This window comes from Paramacrobiotus metropolitanus, unplaced genomic scaffold (assembly GCF_019649055.1).
Source record: "Paramacrobiotus metropolitanus isolate TYO unplaced genomic scaffold, Prichtersi_v1.0 Parri_scaffold0000128, whole genome shotgun sequence".
Lineage (NCBI taxonomy): Eukaryota > Metazoa > Tardigrada > Eutardigrada > Parachela > Macrobiotidae > Paramacrobiotus > Paramacrobiotus metropolitanus.
Window position 1 is genome coordinate 26687 of NW_026570348.1, and position 22985 is coordinate 49671.

Sequence of the window (22985 nt, forward strand, 5' to 3'; positions counted from 1 at the left end):
TGTCTACGAGGAAGAATCTCATTTTGCAGAAGTCGTACTTGATACGCGAATTATCCAAAGATGAAGCAGCAGTATTCGGAAGTCGTACTTGATACGCACCAATTCCTAAGAAGCGGATCTCTCATTGTGATGATAAAGATTGCTCAAAAGAGCGGAATGAACCAAAGCGGATTACGGTTGACAGGACCCAGTGACCTTTTAGGAGTCGGAGGATCCTAGTCGTTTTGATAATGAATTCTGTTGATATTTTTTTTACTGTTTTTACTTTTGTTCCGAGATCTCTTTATTCACACATGTAATTGGAATTTGTGATGTTAAAGGGAGATTAAATCTCGATGTTTTATTAATCGCACAGACGAGCCGTCAAGGATCCCAAGGAATTGGACGTGGATTCTGCTTCGACGGAGCTCAGCCTCCCTCCCAGAGGCATGTGAGCGCAGGCGTACATGCGTACACCCTCGCTTGGCAGTCTGTTGCGTGTTCATAGCGCGCCCGCCTTACGCGTGGCGAAAGCATGGTGTTCTGCGCGCACCCGCATCATGTGGCGGCTACGTGCGCATTTCTCACGCTTGCTGCAGTCAGCAATGCGAAGTTGTCCATGAGGAAATTCTATCGAATTTAGTCTGTTTTATAAATTCCTAGCAATCACGCCGTTTCTCGCTTTCCGTAGCGTAGGCGCATTTATAGCATTGCTAGGCTTTTTGGTAGGCAGAATTCCGTCAATTCTGTTCCTACGCGTGAACCTTCATTGGGTCCACGCTTTCTGTAGTAATGTTTATAGTTGCCGGACACGCTAGCAACAGGGACAATGCCCTTACAATTTGATTACGAAAATCAGTTTTGCCCAAGCCTAAATGCGCATAAGCTGCATAAAAAACTATTGTCCCATATCGATAACAAAGAAATCCGGATACTTACAGAATGCCGAGATCGACAACGGCGGTTCCCAACATATAACACCGTGCAGACGCTTTCCACTTGCGCAGACCGCGCATTAGAATAACCAGACTGAGTATGTTGGCGATGGTGCAAACCAGCAAAAGAGATAAATATGCGAAAATGTAGAATAGGTACACCTGTTCTATTTGTTGTTTGTTGTACTGACAGAGGATCCCACTTCCGACATCGTCTCTTGACGTCCAGTTTACACTGCATGGCGCAGTAAGTGAAGTATTGTCTGTGTCGTTTCCCAGTGCAGTATTGCCCATCTTCCAGTTAGCTACTTTTTGGTATGGGAACCTGTTACTGGGAATAATCAACACTTAATCCAAAAAACTCCACAGGTGCGCAAATGAATATGACCTAATGAAGCACAAGGAAATCGAATAAAAATATTAATAGATAAGACAGCGAGACGGATCGGTTAACGTGCAAATTTCAGATTTGAGAGGAGATGATATGTCTTCTTGTTAATCAGTCTAAGTACTAACAAATTGTTTACAACCAGGAAAAATTATGAGAAAGACAAGAATGACTATTCAAAACCCTGATTGTCACTTCGCAAACTGGTGGAGCAAAATTATCCTTCCGGCAAAACTTCTTCCGAACTGGTTTATAATTATCATTAGAAACATTTTTTTATTTCTGTTGATACTGCCCATATAAGCAGTTTCGAACAGAATCTTGGTACTCGTAGATATGAGGCTTAACCCTAACGTACGTAAGTAGCGTTTGGCGGATTCCATAATAATATGGACAGCAGTAACGAAGTGATTTACTGTAGTAGATTTACTTTTATAAAAACGCGCTCTGCTGAGCGCTTTAGGATAAAGCCTCAGCACTCCAGCACTACAGCAAGAGTACGCTTCTGTTGGTCGGTTCAATGTCACGTGGTAAATTTTTTCAGTGTGTCCTTTTAATGGCACACAACGGGCCAGTTAGTGGTGAAGCAGGCACTCAGAATACGGTCAATCTTTATTAGCTCACAATCAGGTAAACTCCTGAACAATGACAGACTGAACATATACAGATACATTATTAAAGCGGATGAATGTTGAAATTTTCTTCTTAATCTGAGTTTGGCTTATTACGGTTTACAGTATACCTGTTTATTCGAAGCGGAATGAAGTGTGGTTAAAGTTAAATTCGTCGACAAGATTGTGAAGATAACAAAAAAAGGAGGAACCAGCGTATTACGTATACAACACCGTTTAGGCACTCACTGGGGAGAGGCTTATACGAAAAGGTGTAAATTCGAGGATATTTCACGATAACTGGTGCATTTTTGCAAAAAGTTTTGTTTTTTTCTTTCTCTGTAAGATGGCTTGAGGCCGTTTGCGGCAGTGTCGGCATATTTGCCCACAGGAAGTGAAGTTTCGAGCTCACCATTCGCCGCTCCGTGTAGGAATAATCCGTAGCATTTGACACCCGTTTGTTCACTTTGTTGATTATAAAATTAAACTGTTCTACGTCTGGTTATCAGATTGAAACTCCTAGATAAATGATAACCAGCAAGAGATAAGAAAGCTTACATTGGTTACTAATTACTGAGTATGCACTTATCGGCTTTTTACGTGTAGCTTAATTACCGCACTGTTTGTAGCTTTTAGCATTTGTTTTGCCGCAGTTAATGTAAACTTATGCGGCTTTAAATAAAAAAGTGAGTCCGCTGTCTGTTAATCATGGAAAACTGTAAAAGGAAAAAGCACGTCTTGGCCATTGCGTATCCCGCTTACGGGCATACCACGCCGCTCCTGGGACTATGCCGAAAATTATGTCGGTACCACAACGTTACATTCGCCGTAAGTGGTTTCATAGCTAATCGCATGCGTGAGCGAGAATTCCGGAACCTTGAAGCTGGCGAATCCATCACCCTGTACCCCATCGACGACGGCGCCCCCGCGGATACCCAGTTCAAAGTGGACAAATGGCACAAAGCCCACGATGTCTTGATGAATCATGTGCACCCGGGTGTTCGACAACTCATGTCGCAAGTGGCCACCCTCAACCAATCAGGCACCGCTTTTGAAATCACCCGACCAGTTGATGTCGTCATTTTTGATATGTGGTTCGCGCCTACGGTCATGACGACAAAGGTCCCGGGGATTCTGTACTACTATTTCAACGGGACGCCGTCATACTTTCTCCGCTACTTGTTACTGCTGAAAGATGTCACGGAAACCTGTCCTGTGGAAAAACACGATTGGTTCCAGGATTTGCCGCCACCCGGGAAGATGCTGGGCCCGCAGCTGGACATGCTCCTGTCCGAAATGGGACCGCTTGGCAAATATCTCCCGCTGGTGGATGGTGTAATCAATAATTCGCATAGAGCGGTCGACCAGCAAGACATTGAGATCTTGGAGAAAGACAGAGGTATGCCGGGTGTGAAGATTTTCTGTCTGGGACCGTTCCTATCGGATTCCACGACTCCGGTAACCGATGAGATGGATGCGAAACTTGTACGTTGGTTGGATAAACAAAAACCCCGATCTGTACTGTATATTTCGTTCGGGTCGATGGCTGCACCAACTGAACAGCAGTTACACGAGATAGGGACGGCTTTGTTGGGCTTGAATGTGCCTTTTATTTGGACGCTTCGAAAAGGTCACGAGGAGAAATTACCACATGAAATCCTCATAAAAATGTCAGATCAATCGGAAGTAAGTAACTGGTACGGATAGTCTCGTAATTCATTTGGCTACAGTATTAGTCTCGCGCACGAATATAAGTTATGACGATGAGTACCATTTGCAGGACGACAGTAACCGATCCTTCTGGATCGTTCCATGGGCGCCACAAACAGCTATTCTAAATCACCCGTCAACAGGCGCGTATTTATCGCACTGTGGCTGGAATAGCGCCCTGGAAAGCATGAGTGCCGGTGTACCCATTGTGGCCTGGCCGCTTTTTGCTGATCAACGCTCTAATGCCAGAATGCTGGTCAAACGCGGAGCGGCCATTATGATGGAAGGAACCAACATTCTGTTCAAACGTTTGGTGCCGACAAGGGAAATTGAGAAAGCCATTGAGGCAGTTTTGTCCGAGCCAGCGTACCGAAACAGCATGGATGTATTCCGCGGAGAGATTACTGATGCTCTCTCGGAAAGCGGTTCATCCACAAAAGAATTACACGAATTTGTTCAATTTGCTTAAGAGCTGTGTGTTCATTTCGTCACAGCGTTATCGCATCTTGATTTCTGAAGATAACGGAATTTCTGGATTTACTTATCAACGGTCTTCACATACAAATGATGTACAAGGTGTGTCAGTATTTGGTATGCTGTGAAAATCTATGTGATTCTGATGGAGGCATTTTCCTATGCCCCAAGTTGGAAAATCATAATATCCCTTTTGCGTTTTTCAATGTGTAAAAAAACCCTCTGGGATTTTCAGACAGCAAATTAAACAAGGTACTGCATTAACAATTTTGCCACTTGTACTTAATTGTATCTGTATTTGGGATTACTGGCCATGTTGATATACAGTAAATGTCAGTAACGGAATAATTTTGTGGTTATTCGATTATGTTTTTGGTTTATGCTTCCGCAATACTTTAGATGTCTCCATTATTTGTTATTACGTAAGGTATTTCCACTTCAGACTGCCGGCAGGCGGTTTGTATACGGTTTCCACCACTCTCCACTAATCATTACCGGTTTACGTTTAATAATTTGCCCTGTGGTTAATCAGCAAGTAAGTAATCAGCCTTTGTCAGCGCTTATAGGACAATACTAGTCCTGTAATGTGCTGTGCGTATAGGCTACGCTGCTTACCCTCTCGCAAGAACTGCAGTAACGCTTGATAATGGAAACTGGAAATTCTATTTCCAAGCGTAATTCTCGATGTTGTGGTGTAGTACTCGTGCTATGAGTATTCGGCTTCTCTTAATACCTTTCTCCCACGAGTAATGATAAATCGCAAGATGCAACATGCATGCTGTATTTCGTATTTCATTGTGGTAGAAACTAGAAAATCCACTTGTGTCGAAAAATACGGTACATACAGTAGTATTCATTCTTTTACGCTTGTCGTTTTCAGTTTGTGAGAGTTTTGAAGCCTTAAAGATTATCCAGTTCTCAATTGGAGGTATCGTATACGACGTATAGCCAACGAACAATAAATTGCCAAGCGTTCTTACTGAAAACGTACAGAATACTGCATGATATGACATTGTGTAACCAGATATTTCATGCCATCTTATGTTCGGCCCTCGGAGTGATGGTGGGCGCAGATTTACGAGTCAACTACTGCAGAAATGAATGAAATGAATAACACCAGTGTGCTGCCTGATTTTGTGAAACCAACTCACAACATTTGCGTTTCGAGTTGGAATGTCGCAAATACAAGCACATCCGTTCGGTGCCGATACAATGATCAGCAAATGTACCAAGCTTTCTTATTCTACACTTTTGCGTATCTGGTTCTTTTGTTCCTGTGCACATTCGGGAATCTTCTTAACCTGGTCATCCTAACGCGCCGTTTACGAAAGTGGAAGACATCGGCCCGCTGTTACATGCTGGTTACAACGATTGCTGACCTGGGTGTTCTGTAAGTGACAAAGTATGATTAATTTTACTGTAGTTCGGCAAAAACCTGACAACTCGAAAACTCGAGCACGTCGCTCATTTATGGGTAGTACTTGCAATCTGTTAATGCATTAATACAAATGTTTAGCGTAAAGACCACAAGCACTTAATGCTTATTTGAATCGAATCCTGTCAGAATACCAGGACAAAAACAGACAATTACAGTGTGGTTCTAGTATGACGGATATTAAACAGTGAGTGTCGTTTTCTTTAAAAGGATATTGTTCCACTAGTACTCTTGTATCCAATATAGATATCCATAACTGTCGTTTATACAGACTTACAGTTAGTACACTGTAAACGCTACTCATACGTCTAGTCTATTTACGCATATTCGTTGGCGTTGCTCACGATCAGATTGTTTACTCTCTAATAACATCACCTCGCATACGGGAATGTCAAAGCTGCTAAAAAATGTAAATAATGCGAAGTATATAGACCGCGTATTGAGTATAATGGCTCGTAGTATTCGGTTCTTACCAACCACCACCCAAATTTGAAATCATGACGGTGATCCCTACACAACCTTCGATTCTTATGCGCATTAGCGCGGATTGCTGGAAGTTGCTCACCTGGAGTGGATCCCAGTGCGCACTGTCTGAAGAATTGCTCCCAGCATCTTAATCCTTGTTCTAATGTAGATGGTTGGGACTTCCGAGTTGCGTGTGGAATATTGGCATGTTCTTTCGGCTATCCTTTAATTCCCCGAACAATGAGCCAGTGATTACGATGCTGACGGGAGTGACTTTGTGGGCTCAACAAGCCTGCATGCGCTGGTCTGACTGGTAGGCGCAAAAACTTGACAGGTTCATAAGCAACAAACCGTACTTAGTATTTGGCAATTACAAGTATTATTAACACAACGGTTGTTTAGTGTAACATCGGACTATTTTAACCTTTGAGATGTTCACACTTGCGAATTTACGTTGTTTTGTGCAGGGTTCTTGTGGTTTTTTCGCTTGAAAGATCGTTAATCATTATGTATCCGTTCCGATTCAAACCTTTACAGCAAATTCGGGCAGCACGGATGGCCAGTGGCATTCTGGCCGCAGTGTCCGCGATATATGGCATATTTGCTTTTGTGCAGCATTATTTGTATTACCAACACCAAAATTACGATGTTATGACCAAGCTCCACAATGCTCCTTATTGGTTTCTGCCATGGCTAGAGCTGGATAATACTGCGAAAGTAAGAAGCGGCTGCCGTACAACTTCAGCTAGTTATACTGCACTACCTGTACATGCGCGTATAGTACTTCGAAAATGAATGCAACGGTAAATCAACTGACGCTGCCATTGACGGTTTTTCCTGATTTAAGGGCAGCTAACTTCAAAAAACTTAGTTGGCTTTTTTTAATTAGGTCATTGTGCAAGTGTTGACCTTTTTCCTTATCCTGGCTCCGAGTGTTTTTCTGATGGTGTTCCTTGGCCACCAGCAGGATACGAGAATGATTGAAATGCGGTCACAACAACAAGCTAGGCACAACCAGAAATTCCAGCGCAGCAGATCTCACACCCCTGTTGGTACAAACATCATCTTAGTGAGCAGTGCGGTTCTGTATCTCGTCACCAGATTTCCGCACGTCGTCAAGATGTGCCTCTTCCAGTTGGCCGACTCCCATTATGACTGGTCTGTGGTGTATTATGTCTCAGCGTTCACGGATGTCGCCGTGTATGTCGGGTATTCCTTTACTTTCTTCATCTATCTCCTCACCGAAAAGAGCTTCCGAATGCATTTTATCCAACTAATACAGCCGTTGTTGCCCCAGGATAATTCTCATGTGCACTATACCGGACGCAAGTGGGTTTGTAGATGCATCGAGATTGGTCAATCAACATCGGCTTCAGCTGCTGAAATACATGGAAAGTAAATCCAATGACATGACGACGATAAATTAGCCAACAAACAATTCGCATTGTGAATCCCTAAATCTAGCTGGCGAGAAGAACTTGATCACGTTTTGGGCGTGATGTTGGTTGATAATGTTTTTCTACTGTCACTTCACATAAAATGAATAAACAGTTATTGGAAACGTTTTACCTTTACCTGATTATTCAACACTTACCTCTGTACACTATTAACGAAGAAATATTACAAAGGTCGACGCTTACTGACCTTAAGAGAAGCTGCATTAGAAATAATTTACAAGACGCTATTTCTAGCAACATTTTTAGCAAGTCAAAACGTTTCAGAATGCCATTTATTTAGCCGACAGGCGTAAAAAGTGTTCATACGCTGGTTGCAATTGTTGACTAACCATAAGTCTTCGCAACAAGTATTTGTAATTAATTATGCCCTATGGCAACCACCACCGATGCTTTACCCTATAAAGAAGACTAGCAGGTTCGCTTAGGAAACGTACTAAACATTTTTGGGTTGATTCACAATCAACGGATTAAAAACCTCGTAAATTACTCGTGTACCATGAACCGCTTGTTTCCAGTGCTGTCATGTGCCGGGTACTGTAATGTGTATACTTGTTGTTCAGGTATGCTACGTCAGTTAGTGCGGTTAAGTTATGATGCCGTTTTAAGTTCCCTTTTAAGTTCCCTTTTAAGTTCTCTTTTGCAAACGTCTTCATTATATCGTACGCTGCATATCAATCATAATCAATGGCAGTGAACTGATCGGTGTTGCAGCGATATCTCGAGAACTGCAGGGTGGAGAAAGGTTTAGAATCGACGTACAGATTTTTACCGATAATTTAGCTGAAAGATTACGGGTTATAAAGAATGAACAACACTTCACGGGAGCTCACAGATCCGTTGAATTCCTGTGTTTCCAACTGGATGGATCGGAATACTACTGATACTGGTGCTGCCGGTGTTCAGTTGTGCCGATACAGTGACGAACAAATGTTTCAAGCGTACATGTTTTATACGTTTTCGTTCTTGATACTATTGTTCGTGTGCACCATTGGCAATGTACTGAGTTTGGCTGTCCTGTTGCGCTGCCTACGGAAATGGCGAACATCAGCACGTTGCTATATGGTGATCACTGCCATTGCCGATCTCGGAGTTCTGTAAGTGTATTTGCTATGACCATTTTTCGGCCTATGCAGTTGCTTTCAAAACCAGATAAAACGGTTTTCGCTATACGCATTCAGAACGAATCAGAATTACTCATTACAATGCAATGGTCCACAAGCCTTAATTGCCGTTGCTGTTTAATTAAGCTTTGCTTTACTGTAAGTTAACGTTTTGGGTACTCCTGGATGCCAGTTTTACATATAAATATTAAACGACGTGCGTTTTTATTTGTAACTGACACGTTATTGTAGATGGCTGGGACTACCAAGCTGCATTGTGAACATTGGTCTGTTTTTCAAGTTGCCATATTACTCAGTGAGCAACCTGCCGACCATAATGATTATGGGAGGAATTACGTCATGGGGCCAACAAGCGTGTATGCGCTGGTCTGATTGGTATGTAATAAATTGGGGTTTGTCCAGCCACGGAATTCTGCAAAGACACTGCTATGAATAACAACACATATCCGTTAAACTTGCAAAATGAGAGCCATAGCTCTATACTACAGTCTGTGGATATGTGTTGCTTCTGTTGTCATTTTTTGTGTTCTTCTTAGGGTACTTGTGGCGTTTTCTATGGAGAGGTCACTAACCATAATAAATCCTTACCGACTTGAACCGTTACAACGAGTGGCGACGGCTCAAATTATTACTGCGTTTCTGCTTATCCTGTCGCTGGCATATGGCATGTTTGCGTTTGTAAAACGTTACCTCTACTATATCCATTGGATAAATGATATCTCTGCAAAACTGGACAACGCCCCCGCTTGGTACCCTGGCTGGGATGAAGTTGATAGCGCTGCCAAGGTAAGTGACCGGCGAATTACAGAAACCTCATTTGCACCCCAACAGATTGTCCGCGTATATTCAGGTTATAGTTCAAATCGTCACCTTTCTACTAATCCTGATTCCCAGTGTCATCCTCATCGTGTTTCTTGCAAGACACCGCAAGTCAGCAATTAGTACAATGCGTCTGCAACAAAAAAAGCCATTGCGTGTCACCGTAAAAAGAAGCAGTTCTCGCTCCAAAGTGGAAATCAATATCATTTTACTGAGCAGTGCTGTGCTCTTTCTCGTCACAAGATCTCCGAGTGTTGTCAAAACGTGTTTATTCCAGCTGGCAAATCTCAGTTTTGACTGGTCAGTTATATATTTTGTGTCACCTTTCACCGATGTGGCTGTCTATGCTGGATACTCGTTTACGTTTTTCATTTATCTCCTCACCGAGCGGAATTTTCGAGAGAATTTTCTCAAATTAATTTCTCCTTTCCGGTCCGATAATACCTACATTCGCCGTACTGGGACGAAGCGATGCGGTGAACATTTTCAGATGGGACTATCTACATCGGCATGGGCGGCTAGTGCTTGCGTTGAACGGCCAACGACTTCCACCTGGTGCAGATCATGACAAAAATGCGTTTGATTTTATGAAGTTTATATAAAGTCGTGCGGTGTAAAACTAGAAACCTAAAGCGATTCTACAAAATGTCACTATTTCTGACTTTTCTGATGCGCATTCAACTTGATGACTATCGCGCCATTTGAAACTGCGATATTTTACTCAGACCTGGAAATCCGTCTTTATTACAGAATATTAATTTATCATCCACTGTATGGATGGTGCAAAGAAAATCTCCACGGGCGTTTTTACCGGCGAATAAATCATATCTGAATAACTGCATGAATAAATTTCGTTTTGTTGAATATCAGACTATTTAAAACCTCTCAGCAAATATAAGTTTTTCTTCATTCTTTCCAACGATCTACTGTACCTCACTTATCAAAAGGTCGCCCGTATGCTGAACCAACTGCTTGGTACTTTGCCCCGCCTGCAAAATTTAAAAGGACAAGTTTACAGAATAATGTGCCATCAATGGAAGCGTACTTCTTCCTGTATGTGAATCGGCGATGCGTCAAATGCCCAAAAGACCTTTGCCTAAGGCACTTTACACCGTGACTAAGTGTGTTTTTCATCCAAAGGCATTATAATTTACGGTACTTCGGTAGCGATACTGAGAAATCCGTCTAACGTTAATGGAAGTTAGCTTCCGCTCGGGGTTGGCGTTATCTCTACCAGGCGGTATTTCTAATAAAGTCGGCATTAATTCTGTTTGTTCAACAAAAATCAGAATAATACCAATGATGGTAACTGGTTTATAATTGCTAAAAACCAGTTCGGAAGGACTTTTGCCAGAAGGATGATTTCGCTCCGCCAGTTTATGCATTATCCTGAACTTTCTTTCGAATAGTTGCAATAGTCGTTACTAGTACTGTAGATTTTTGAATAGTCATTCTTGTTTCCTCATTTTCTGGTTGGCTACCATCTGTTATTACTTACGGTTGGCTGGTTCACATAAGGATATATCACAAGCTGCAGTATTGAAAGTTAAAAATTTTTATTTGTACTGCACAGCCCCAGTGCAAACTAGCCAGTCTCTCTGTATTTTTTACGTTATGTTTTTTATTTTGTGACCACTCCGTACACACCCTTTCACTACCTTTTACTCCGTACACTACCTTTCATTCAGTGCACAACCATTTGGCACTACCTTTATCTGCGCGCACTACCATTTATTTTTTTTATTTTTTCACAGCAAAGTTATTTCAGGAACTGCCGTTTTTTCGTTAACAGCTGTTAGTGCTGCTTTTTCGATGGCAAACAGAGTGAAGGTCGTACTCTGAGAGCTGAGATTTATCAAAAACTTCTTCAAACTGACTGAATATTTGAAACTGCGCGCTTTGTAATATCGCAAAATGAGGATTAGAATCCACACTATTACGAGTACAATCACAATCTTGTGCACGGTTGAAAGATTGTGCAAAAGGTTGTGTACGGAGCAAAAGGTAGTGAAAGGGTGTGAACGGAGTGGTCACCTTTTTATTTCTCTGTTCTGCATTTTATTTGAATTGTTACATTCATCTGTACGGCTGCTGAATTTCTGGATTTAAGAGTGGATTGTGTTCAGTTGAATGCTTGCCAGATGAAAGAGTTCATTAGCTCACTGGATGATGGACGTCACAGCACTGGCAAACGACACAAGCGATCCATTAAATGCTGCGTTATGCAGGGCCAACTGGACTTCAGGATCCGAAGTGGGAAGTGGTATACTCTGCCGGTACAACAACCAACAAACACAACAAGTGTTCTTATTCTACATTTTCGCATATTTATCTCTTTTGCTGGTTTGCACCATCGGCAACGTACTCAATCTGGTTATCTTAACGCACAGTCTGCGCAAGTGGAAAACATCTGCGCGATGTTATATGTTGGGGACTGCCGTTGCCGATCTCGGTGTTCTGTAAGTAACCTTTGCATCTCTGCACTAACGGTTTTTCGTGGCTGCATATGCATATTTAAAGTTCCAAACATTGAGTGAGAAAAAAATGGTTTTCGCAGTCAGGTTGCAGTAGCATCAGTCCTCTTTGTTGGCTGTTGCTAAAACGTCAGGTTAAAAAACAAACCGTTAATTATACAATGTGATGGATTCTACAAGCTTCAGTACAAATAATCACATTCTATACGACTGCAAAATTCATAGCTTTTCGTCAACTTTAAAAAATAGAGAATATAATAATTTAAAAAAAAAGCTAATTCTTAAATTATCGATCTGCAGCTGGTTTGGACTGCCATCATGCGTGGACAATATAGGGCTATTGTATCAACTACCGTTCGCGAAGCCAGGGAACTTAATACACGCAAGTTTAGGACTTTTGAAAGGATGCACAGCATGGTTTCAAGCTATCTGCTTGCACTGCTCTGACTGGTAAGCCTTAAGATCACACAAAATTGACAAAATCAATATTCAGTACGAATTTGTACGGTCATCATTGGTGTTGATTCCTCAATGATTCTGTTTCCTGATACATTTTATCCAGGATGCTAATGGCCTTTAGCTGGGAAAGGCTACTAATCATTATCAGTCCATTCCGATTCGGACCGTTGCAACGGGTGTTGACTGCCTGGATGATAATAGCAACCCTATTTCCCGTAGCGTTACCGTTTGGCATACTCCAGTTTGCGATTTCCTACTGGTACTATTCCCTCGATAACAAAGATCAAGACGATATTGTTTTTCTTGCCCATCCACCAATTTGGATTAGTCGATGGTCAAAGATCGACAATCTGGCTGCGGTAAGGAACCCTATACCGGCCTAGCTTGTGGTTTTCAAATACACCATTGTATTTGCTTACACAAAATTGTTTTTGTATAAATTCTATAATTTTTTCGCTGATAGGTTATTGTGCAACTAGTGACCTTTATCCTTATCTTTATCCCCAGCGTTTGTCTGATCGTGTTTCTCAGCCGGCAGCACCGCTCCACCATCAGCCAAATGCGCCTTCAACAGGCACAGTCGTCGCGGTCGCAGCCCAGCTTAAAGCAAAATGATTCTCGCCCCGAAACGGGCACTACCGTCATCCTGCTTAGCAGTTCGGCACTGTATCTTGCCACCAGATTCCCCATGGTCGTTAAGTTATGCTTGTTTTACTTAGGCGCTGTACAGTACGACTGGACGGTTGAGGTTGTTGCCGGGCTTATTACCAATATTGCCATGTACGCCGGGTATTCATTTACATTTTTCACTTATCTTGTCACCACAAGGAATTTCCGTGAGCATTTTTTTAAACAATTTACACTTCCGATGTTCAGTGACGGAGCTTATATATGCCCTTCTCGATCAACGATTTTTTCTCTATTAAAACGGTAAAGCGGATGAATGTTGTCTAAGCGGTTCAACATGTGTGACTACCTGTTCTGACCAGCTTGCCGTGAGCGTAGCATGACTAGACACATTATCGGAAGCTGCCCATTCTACTTCCAAACCTGATTTTAGTTTGGTTACTTCTTCCGTTCTTACGGGACGTCGTTCTAATAAATTACTGTAGGCCTGCGATCTGGCCGCACAGTAATTGGTGTTTCTCTCGCTTCTGGTAATCGTAATCTTAGCTGTTTCGTGACCTCGCATTCTTTTCCAACATAAACAGTCGCTTGCTTGGAAACGCTGTAGGTGTAAGCAATTCCAGTTGAGATGCTTTAAGAGCATCGTTTTGATATGCTTCGAAACAGGACTGTCAAACGTCCTCGTATGCCGCGAAAGCTAATGGAAATGCTGACCAGTAGCTGCGTGACAATAACGTCTACCAAGCTAATCGAGATCCCACGAAGAATAGACATTGAGAATGCCGCTCTTATACTCGTACTTAAACCGTCTACACTGGAAAAAACGTCAAGCTTTACATTGTCTTCCAGTCCACATTGCAAATCGCTTATGTCAGCTTTGTTACTTAACTACAAATTACTCGTATGTTACAGATACTGAAATAGGTCGATGAATAATGATACAGCTGATACTCGTATTGAAAGTCGCCTCCCTACCACGCTTGCATTATTATTAGTTGTACATAAAAAGTGTAATTAAGCATTCATTTGTTTAGCTGCACAGTTTCACTAAACCATGTGCGGCCCAGATTCCTGCTACTTTGTATTATAATAATCGGTGGTGTCCCAAAAATGGTGGCCCCATACAAAACGTGGTGTAAAAGTGGTGTCGAGAGCTTAGAGAGTGGTGAATGGTGATGTCCGGAGACCGGAGCATTCTCCATTTAAATTTACATTTCATTAATAAGACAAGATAAACAGTTATCGTACCCGCAGGCTGCCAACTTTCAGCTATCACGCATCCAGCTCTCTCGCACTGAAAATACAATATAGCTCTTGTGATATCTTTCGATTTTTTCCAAACCATGGTCATGAAGTACGCGTAGTGCGGTTTGATAATCAAGGCACCCACCCGTAAATGATTTCTCCCAGTATGGGTCCGGGATCTCATTGTCGGTCGCATCGTCCGCAGTGGAACTGGAATGCAGTGACAAAACATTTTCTCTACAGAATGGTACAGGTGCTTACAGACGTCTCATGAGCTATTTCCAATTGTGGCATAACGCATTCATGTTTTTTTATGACTGTGGTATAACGCATTATCTGGTACCGAGAAAATGGCGGCTGTTACACGAACGGCAAGCGACTTCCAGCTTTATGACAAATATACAAATTCGGGTCACACTGGTAGTGTTCAGTTTTTAACGTAATTCACTGAACAAAACGGAAAACATTTAGCTGATCATATCTTACTGCTGTTCCTGACTATTCTAATGTACGATCAACTTTGATAACTATCGCGCAAATTGACCCTGCAATATTATAATATTGCAGGGTCAATTTGCGCGATAGTTATCAATTTTTTTAATTTTTACGTCTGACTGGTAGTGATGAGTAAATTAATTAATTTACTCAACACTACCAGTCAGACGTAAAACTCTTTACTGCAGAATGGTAATTTATCATGTACTGTATGGGCTTGTATCAAGAAAATCGCCAGTAACATTTCTACCACCAAATAAATTATACCTAACTAATTAATAAAACAATTTCCTTTTGCTGAATATTAAAAACTTTCAGCAAATATCGAAGCTGTGCTGCATACTCAATCGGATAAGCGGAGCTTACCTCAACTACCCAATGGTCGGCCGTATGCGGCAGCAGGTGCTTCGAACGTTGCCCGGCGTGTAAAAGGTGGAAAAACACGCTTACAAAATATTGCAACATGTAACAACCTTCAATAGAAGCGCACATCGTCCTATAATAACATATGAATCAGTGTATGCGTCAGTTGCCGGAAGACATTTCTTTGACCCAATGCACTCAAGTTTCAACAGAGTGAAAGTGTGTTTTCATCAAGAAGAAATATGTAATCTACGGTACTTCGACATCGAGAAATCCGGTATTGAGAAATCCGTCTAACGTTAACGGAAGTCAGCTTCAGTTAGGATTTAGCTTTGTCTATAACAAGGCGATAATCGAAATTAAAATCGGCGTTAGCTGTGGTTTGTTTAACAGAAATTAGAGTAAGGCTTATGACATTAATTGGATTACAATTACCATAACTGGTTTGTAATTATTATAAACCAGTTCGGAAGGATTTTGCCAGTAAGATAATTTTGCTCAATCAGATTATGTGGCAGTTATTACGACTTCGAATGCTTATTCTTGTCTTTCTCAATATTTTTGTGGTATACAAAATTGCAACAATCTGTTAGTTCTTTATAATAGATTGATTGACATAAGGGCACAATATTATCACAACCATATTATTACATTGTAACGCACAGTGCAAAATTACTGGTTCAACTGCGTCTTTTTTCTGTTCTGTGTGATATACTGTTTTGCATTTTTTCGATATTCATTTGCAGAGATGCTGAGTTCCTGGAATATAAACTGATTCTGATTAATTGCTGGAATATGGGCATCACAACACTGGCAAACGGTACAAGTGCTCCGTTAAATGCTGCGTTATGCAGGGCTAACTGGACGTCAAGAACCGAAGTGGGAAGTGGTATCCTGTGTCAGTACAACAAACAACAAATACAACAAGTGCACTTATTCTACATTTTTGCATATTTATCTCTTTTGCTGCTTTGCACCATCGGCAACGTACTCAGTCTGGTTATCCTAATGCGTAGTATGCGCAAATGGAAAACATCTGCTCGGTGTTATATGTTGGTAACTACCGTTGCCGATCTCGGCGTTCTGTAAGTAACCTTTGCATCGAAGCTGTATAATAAACGGGTTTTCATGGCAGCATATTCACATTATTCATGGGTATCAGGACAAAAATGGTTTTCGCAGTAAGACTGTAGTGGTATGAGTTCCGTTGGCTGTTTCTAAATTGTTAGGTTAAAAAACAAACCGTTGTACAGTGTGATGCGTTGTAACAATCTTTCGTTACCACCTTATGTGTACTGAAAAGATAGTATATAGAAATAGCGGAGAGTCAGCTATTTCTTTGATTATCCTTGTGTTTTGCGCGATCGGAAAATCAATGGCTTTCACTTCAGATACAGCTAATTCTTGAATTATTTGCAGATGGTTGGGATTGCCGTCGTGTGTGGACAATATAGGGGTGTTGTATCACCTACCGTTTACGAAGCCAGGGAATGCACAAAAAAGTATAAGAATACTGAAAGGCTGCACAGTATGGTTTCAACAAGTCTGTATGCACTGCTCCGACTGGTAAGTCTCATGTTTATTCGTACTGAATCTTGTCAATTGTATTATACAATTGACAAGATTCTGTACGAATTTGTACGGTCATCTTTGGAGTTTCACTCTCACTTGTCAGTGATCCTGTTTGAGTCTGTTTCTTCATACATTTTATCTAGGATGCTAGTGGCGTTCAGTTGGGAAAGGCTACTGATAATAATCAACCCATTCCGATTCGGACCGTTGCAACGAGTGTCGACGGCCTGGGTCATAATAGCGATCCTATTCCTCGTAGCGCTACCGACTGGCGTATTCCAGTTTGTGATTTCCTACTTGTACTATTCCTTCGATCATAAAGACGATCTTGTTTATCTTACTAATCCGCCATCTTGGATTATTCGATGGTCAAAGATCGACGGTCCGGCTACGGTAAGGAAGCTTATAATTATATACCGGACTAACATTTGCATCGTACGGCTGTTTGTTTTACTTGAGTTGCAGCGCTGTACGTATACGCTTGTCCACAAAACGAACGACCAGTGTAAGCGTCGACAGTATGAGGAGACCATCGGTATTGTAGAAAATGACGTAGTGCCCTGGCTTCAGGTGTATGGTACATTAACGAATTTTGCGGGAGGGATATCATGGGCAGTCAAGGTGGCCGTGTGTGCACTCCTTAACTGCACTCACTGAGCTGCAGCGGGTAGTATTTTCAGTGTCGCAAACTTCTGATTTTCCCCGCTTACACGGGTCGGTTGCTTTGTGGAGAGGTCTGTAGTTTTCCGGATGCAGCACTGTTTTTGCTTGCACGAAAGTTGTTTTTCTGTATACCTGTTAGTTCTTTTTTCGCTGATAGGTTATTGTGCAACTAGTGACCTTCATCCTAATCTTGGTCCCTAGCCTTGGTCTGATCCTATTCCTCAGTCGTCAGCACCGCTCAACCATCGGCCAAATGCGTCTGCAACAAACACAGTCGTCGCGGTCGCGGTCCAGCTTAAAACGAAATGATTCTCGCTCCGAAACGGGCACTACAATCATCCTACTTAGCAGTTCAGCACTGTATCTTGTCACCAGATTCCCTGTGGTCGTTCAGTCATGCTTGTTTTACTTAGGCGATCGCGATATACATTACGACTGGACGGTTGAGCTTGTTACCGCCCCTTTTGCCGATATTGCCATGTACGCCGGGTATTCGTTTACATTTTTCACCTATCTTGCCACCACAAGGAATTTCCGTGAGCATTTGCTTAAACTGGTCACAACTCCAGTGTCCAAGGACAGTGCATACGTACGCCATTCTTGATCAGGGAGGTGTTCTGAATGCTTCGAAACAGGACTATCAAAATTTCTCGCCTGCCGCGACAGCCAATGCAACTGTTGACAATCATCTCCAGCTTAATGAGCTTATATTAAATGTCGCCTTACTGTTACGCTTATACACTGTACATCGTACATCGTATATAATCAACTCTGTACATCGTACATCGTATATGATCAAGCATTTGTTTAGTTTGCACTGTTTTGCTAATTTGTTTCGTGGCGATCCAGATTCTTTCTGTTGCTGTGTACCTTAACTAAAAAACCCATAGGATTGTAATGGATGGTACTGATACATTATTATTATTATTATTATTTATATTACATCTATTATGAGTAGAAATTACTCTTCTTAATTACTGCTTTTTCTTATATTCTTATGCAACTCATGTCACAAAATCGGAAAGCGATGTGATAAATGTTTCGAAATCGGACTAGCAACATCCGTATCGGCGGTTGTTGCTTGCGATGGGCGACCAACGACTTCCAGCTGGTGTTGGTAACGCAGCTGATCATGATAAAATGTAAGGTTTGGCGGTGTTAAATGTTATAAAGGCGTGCAATGTAACAAATAAATCATTAAAGTTATCCTACGTCTTATTGCTATTCCTTACTTTTCTAATTTTGATACTTACGATTACTACTGTCCAGTTTCAGGCAATGTTTGTAAGTTTTCGCGGATTATAGAGTAACAAAACAAGTCAACACGGTATGTCAGCTTAGGCGTATTTCGGCATCTGTTCTGATCTGCAAAGCTTATTTTCGTAGTAAAACTGTAGTGGCGCCCTTGTTGCTGAAGTGTTCGACAACAACAAACGAATGTAAAGCGCGAAGCATAGCGCATCGTTATTTCCTTAACTTGTCCGTATACGATGTAGTTTTGCTGATCTATACTTGTATGTAGCTTTTTGTATACAGTTTTGTGACCTGCGCAGCCAAACTCCTGCACACAGAGTCTGGACTCTCGACGGGCCTGAGAACAGGGAGTCCCGAGTTCCTGCAATTCCAGTTGTAACTGGTCCGAATTAGCCCAACAGTTGAAATAAGAATTTTTTCAACCGGTTGTGTCATAACCGGCACTGGATGCATTCTACCGCACCGCTACACATTAAGTATGCTTTTACTCAACAATCCTACAATATACGAGAATTGAATGTTATGTGAATTAGTAAAAGCGTGAGTTGCCGAAAGATCTTTACCTAAGGCACTAGACAGAGTGACTAACTGTGTTTTTCATCGAAAAGCAATAAAATCTCTGTACGGTACTCCGGTATCGATACTCAAGAAACGGCTGGGATTGGCTTTATGTCTACCAAGACGCTGTTCTAAATTAAAATCGGCATTGGTAGTACTAAGTACTACTAACTCTACCCTAGTCAGTTCAACAGAAATCAGAGTAAGACTAATAATAATGATAATGATAAACATCATAAATCAGTTAGGAAGGATTTTTGCCAGAAGGATAATTTTGCTCAACCAGTTAATGTAGCGAGCATTCGACTTTTGAATAGTCATTCTTGTCTGTCTAATAATGTTTCTCTGTCGTCGACAACAGTCCGCTAGTTCTTCCGTTATTATTGTTCTCCCGTTTTCCGTTTTAATCGATAGTTCAATATAAGCATCACAGCTGCTGAGCTGGGCTAACAGTGGATTATTTCCAGTTAATTAATTCCCTGACCAAGGAGTAATCCGCTATCTGAAAGATGGACATCACTGCATTAGCAAACGATACGGAGTACATTACTTCATTGGAAAACGATAAAGAGTCGATAACTTCATTGGAAAACGATACCCGTACAGACAGTTCTCCATTTCCTACGAGTACGTCATGCACTGCTGACTGGACATTAAGAGCCGAAGTCGAAAGTGGCATCCCTTGTCAATACAACTGGCAGCAAATAGAACAGGCGTATCTGTTCTACATTTTCGCATATTTACCTCTTTTGCTGGTTTGCACCATCGGCAACGTACTCAGCCTGGTTATCCTAATGCGCAGCCTGCGCCAGTGGAAGACATCTGTCCGATGTTATATGTTGGGAACTGCCGTTGTCGATCTCGGTGTTCTGTATGTACATCTTTGCCAATGTTGTGCGGGTGTTGATGTTATACAGCTATGCCCATTAAGGCTATTGTACTGATTAGCATACAGCTGATTTTCGCGTAGTGAAATTGTAGGGGCATCATCGCTGTTGTTAAAGTGTTATACAACAACTAACGATTGTAAAATGTGGAGTATTGAGCATCAGTAACTTTATCTTCTTGTCTGCGCATAGTGAGGTTTGTCTTAAACTATGGTTGTATTCCCACATCGCCAAATTATGGCTTCTGGTTACAAATTCTTCAATTATCTAGATGGTTAGGATTGCCATTCTGCGTATGGAATATAGGGATGTGGTACCACCTACCGTTTGCAACGAAAGCGGACGTAAACGCCAGCATTAGCCTCCTGGATGGGAGTACAGCATGGTTTCAGCAAATCTGCATGCACTGCTCTGACTGGTAAGCATCATAATCAAACAAAAATGACTACCCAGTAGATCATTTGATTACGAATTTGTACGGTGTTCTTTGGTGCCTTGTCCTCAATGGTCCCGTTTCCTGATCTATTTTAGGATACTAGTGGCATTTAGCTGGGAACGACTACTAATAATTATTAGCCCCTTCCGATTCCGACTGTTACAACGAGTGTCGACGGCCTGGATTATAATAGCGATCCTATGTCTCGTAGCGCTACCGATTGGTGTATTCCAGTTTGTCTCTTCTTATGAGTATTTGTACTATGTCCATCGTGCAGACGATATTAGGCACCCTACGTCCAGCGCGCCAGTTTGGTTTAATCGATGGTTAAAGATCGACGGAGAGGCTACGGTAAGGAAGTTTATACCACATTGTAAGTGCCCGTAATTCCGTAACTATTAACACGCACTACGGCTTAAATTTAGTGTGACCATCAAGTTAAAGGCTTGATACTTATGTGACTGTTGCGGCGCTGTAGTTTCCAAATGCATGCTTTATTTCTTTGATACAAGGCTATATTTCACCATGGATGTTTACTGGCAGGTCATTGTGCAAATCGTGACCTTTATCCTTATCCTCATGCCCAGCGTTTGCCTGATCGTGTTTCTCGGTCGTCAGCACCAATCAACCATCAGTCAAATGCGTCTCCAACAGTTACAGTCGGCGCGGTCGCGGCCCAGCTTAAACCGAAGTGATTCTCGCTCCGAAACGGGCACTACCATCATCCTGCTTAGCAGTTCGGCATTGTATCTTGCCACCAGATTTCCCACGGTCGTTCAGTCATGCTTGTTGTACTTAGGCGATGTACACTACGACTGGACAGTTGAACTTTTTGCTGGAGCTTTTGTCGACATCGCCATGTACGCTGGGTATTCATTTACATTTTTCACTTACCTTGTCACCACAAAGAATTTCCGCGAGCATGCCTTTAAACTGTTTACTCCTCTGTTGTCCAAGAGCTGTTCGTGCTTATACCATCCTGGATCGTGGTGGTTTTGTGTGTGCTTCCGAACGGGGATGTCGCCGCCGCGTGAATAGTGCAGCTGCGGATATTTCCGTGACAAAAATGTCCAGCTTTCATTAATAAATTCGATTAAGAAATCCATACTGTACCATCATGCTTGTACCGAATAAAACACAACGTGTTTATAAACCTCTGCGCAGGGTCACTGCCTCTAGAGGTATTACAGTAGCTGATGATCGTAATATTCGATAAGGATTTCACAACAGTACTGGGACGTACTATTACATACTATTAGTATGTAATAGTAATTTAAGTTACTATAAGTATGTAATATTAATTACTATTTATTACGAATGCGACTGACTTTTTGCGTGGTTAACTTAAACTAATAAGAAGCCGTTACGAGCTGATTTTTACTGTTGTGCGCGAAACCTCTTTCAAAATCATAATACTTCTTTGTGCTTACTTCTAGATCATAAGTATAAGGCAGAGTACCGGTCCAAATTTTTGCAACAGTCACGGCGCTCTACATATGTAGTGTATGTCAATTTAAACAACTACTAAAAGAATGCAAAGATGACAGTAACTACTGTTGTTCAGAATTTTCGTAGCCGTTCAGCTTTTATTGATCGAGCACTGCTATGTACTCGTATGTGTACCGTTTTTTCATTTTTGTTCTAAACCGTAGTCACGAAGCATTACTAGCAAATCACAGCAGTTACGAGCAAGGCGCGTGTTGATTGAACAATGGCTCGGTGTGTAATAGTGTATGGAATTGTGAAAAGATGTATTCGACTGATTATGGATCAAATTACGCTGTCATGAGCGGTTAATCTAGTGCTGACCGCATAAATCGCACCAACCGTCACAGCATCACGAATAATTCACTAAAACCGTTTCTCTATGGAATCATGCAGCCGCCAACAAACGTCTCATGAGCTGTTTCCCAGCGTGGCACAGCGTATTCGGTGCACCAAATCTTGCGGGAACATCCGGCACTGTAGCACTCGCTCCGCCTCCATGTCCAACCGACCAATAACGATCCACCGCATCGGTCGCGTGGTGTCCATTTCCAATATCTGTTGCATCAATTTGTACAGTCAAACGCGGGATCCAGTTCAAGGTAGCCGTTAGTGGCTAGAATAAACACATGCAGCACACTACTGTGTTTAATTTAACCAAGCTAGCACACGATGATCGCGTTGAGTTTACACACACTACTGTGTTTGGTTGTTGTGTTTTCGCTTCTTTAAACAAGTCACGATACTCCAAGCCAGTTGACTTGATCTGCTGTCATCCTTGACAACAATCTGGACCAGACTGTATTCTTGACGTTGTCTTACTTGTTAAGTGTTATACCCACTGTGCTGCTGTGTGTGGCCAAGATTACACTCGTGAATGACCAAAGACATTTTGTTCGCGTTGTTGGCAAGAAAGTGGGTCTGTTGTCGATCTCCAAGATAGTGCAATACCGAAGCTGCTTCTCCTCAACGGCATTTTCTGGATTACACTCCATCTTGATTAATATTCATTGATAGATAAACATGACGATAACATAACTCGATAATAGGTGTATATGTTCATTGTCGGATTG

The 22985-nt window shown here is 41.8% G+C and overlaps 5 protein-coding genes across 7 annotated transcripts; all 5 read left to right on the top strand.

The window, feature by feature from the left end:
* The first annotated feature begins 2407 nt into the window (after window positions 1–2407).
* On the top strand, window positions 2408–4388 carry LOC129598741 (uncharacterized). Its single transcript, XM_055496777.1, has 2 exons — window positions 2408–3599; window positions 3694–4388. The coding sequence occupies exons 1-2, from the start codon at window positions 2622–2624 to the stop codon at window positions 4090–4092; spliced, it is 1377 nt and encodes a 458-aa protein (XP_055352752.1). The 5' UTR covers window positions 2408–2621; the 3' UTR covers window positions 4093–4388.
* A 459-nt stretch (window positions 4389–4847) lies between these two features.
* On the top strand, window positions 4848–7647 carry LOC129598746 (uncharacterized). Its single transcript, XM_055496784.1, has 4 exons — window positions 4848–5487; window positions 6167–6310; window positions 6465–6714; window positions 6887–7647. The coding sequence occupies exons 1-4, from the start codon at window positions 5195–5197 to the stop codon at window positions 7394–7396; spliced, it is 1197 nt and encodes a 398-aa protein (XP_055352759.1). The 5' UTR covers window positions 4848–5194; the 3' UTR covers window positions 7397–7647.
* Window positions 7648–7912: 265 nt separating this feature from the next.
* Window positions 7913–10222, top strand: LOC129598757 (galanin receptor 2b-like). 2 transcript variants are annotated; one of them, XM_055496797.1, is made up of 4 exons: window positions 7913–8548; window positions 8807–8950; window positions 9112–9361; window positions 9426–10222. In XM_055496797.1, the coding sequence occupies exons 1-4, from the start codon at window positions 8259–8261 to the stop codon at window positions 9960–9962; spliced, it is 1221 nt and encodes a 406-aa protein (XP_055352772.1). In that variant the 5' UTR covers window positions 7913–8258; the 3' UTR covers window positions 9963–10222. The 2 variants fall into 2 exon arrangements, with proteins under 2 accessions (XP_055352772.1, XP_055352773.1); XM_055496798.1 differs by having other exon boundaries at window positions 8856–8950.
* A 464-nt stretch (window positions 10223–10686) lies between these two features.
* Window positions 10687–18381, top strand: LOC129598731 (uncharacterized). Its single transcript, XM_055496765.1, has 8 exons — window positions 10687–11853; window positions 12169–12318; window positions 12431–12686; window positions 12791–13107; window positions 15804–16142; window positions 16477–16623; window positions 16773–17022; window positions 17450–18381. Exons 1-8 carry the CDS (start codon window positions 11561–11563, stop codon window positions 17894–17896), a joined length of 2199 nt encoding a protein of 732 aa, XP_055352740.1. The 5' UTR covers window positions 10687–11560; the 3' UTR covers window positions 17897–18381.
* A 1069-nt stretch (window positions 18382–19450) lies between these two features.
* On the top strand, window positions 19451–21538 carry LOC129598718 (uncharacterized). Of its 2 annotated transcripts, none has more exons than XM_055496749.1 (4): window positions 19451–20187; window positions 20263–20409; window positions 20523–20778; window positions 20971–21538. In XM_055496749.1, the coding sequence occupies exons 2-4, from the start codon at window positions 20300–20302 to the stop codon at window positions 21463–21465; spliced, it is 861 nt and encodes a 286-aa protein (XP_055352724.1). In that variant the 5' UTR covers window positions 19451–20187; window positions 20263–20299; the 3' UTR covers window positions 21466–21538. The 2 variants fall into 2 exon arrangements, with proteins under 2 accessions (XP_055352724.1, XP_055352723.1); XM_055496748.1 differs by having other exon boundaries at window positions 19451–19975.
* The last annotated feature ends 1447 nt before the right edge of the window (window positions 21539–22985 follow it).

Coding starts and splice junctions, on each gene's coding strand:
- LOC129598741 (XM_055496777.1), top strand. CDS start 2,622: ATGGAAAACTGTAAAAGGAAAAAGCACGTCTTGGCCATTGCGTATCCC. Junction 3,600..3,693: donor AAATGTCAGATCAATCGGAA/GTAAGTAACTGG, acceptor TACCATTTGCAG/GACGACAGTAACCGATCCTT.
- LOC129598746 (XM_055496784.1), top strand. CDS start 5,195: ATGAATGAAATGAATAACACCAGTGTGCTGCCTGATTTTGTGAAACCA. Junction 6,311..6,464: donor TGCATGCGCTGGTCTGACTG/GTAGGCGCAAAA, acceptor TGTTTTGTGCAG/GGTTCTTGTGGTTTTTTCGC. Junction 6,715..6,886: donor AGCTGGATAATACTGCGAAA/GTAAGAAGCGGC, acceptor TTTTTTAATTAG/GTCATTGTGCAAGTGTTGAC.
- LOC129598757 (XM_055496797.1), top strand. CDS start 8,259: ATGAACAACACTTCACGGGAGCTCACAGATCCGTTGAATTCCTGTGTT. Junction 8,951..9,111: donor TGTATGCGCTGGTCTGATTG/GTATGTAATAAA, acceptor TGTTCTTCTTAG/GGTACTTGTGGCGTTTTCTA. Junction 9,362..9,425: donor AAGTTGATAGCGCTGCCAAG/GTAAGTGACCGG, acceptor GCGTATATTCAG/GTTATAGTTCAAATCGTCAC.
- LOC129598731 (XM_055496765.1), top strand. CDS start 11,561: ATGATGGACGTCACAGCACTGGCAAACGACACAAGCGATCCATTAAAT. Junction 11,854..12,168: donor GTTGCCGATCTCGGTGTTCT/GTAAGTAACCTT, acceptor ATCGATCTGCAG/CTGGTTTGGACTGCCATCAT. Junction 12,319..12,430: donor TGCTTGCACTGCTCTGACTG/GTAAGCCTTAAG, acceptor CATTTTATCCAG/GATGCTAATGGCCTTTAGCT.
- LOC129598718 (XM_055496748.1), top strand. CDS start 19,614: ATGGACATCACTGCATTAGCAAACGATACGGAGTACATTACTTCATTG. Junction 19,976..20,262: donor GTTGTCGATCTCGGTGTTCT/GTATGTACATCT, acceptor TCAATTATCTAG/ATGGTTAGGATTGCCATTCT. Junction 20,779..20,970: donor AGATCGACGGAGAGGCTACG/GTAAGGAAGTTT, acceptor GTTTACTGGCAG/GTCATTGTGCAAATCGTGAC.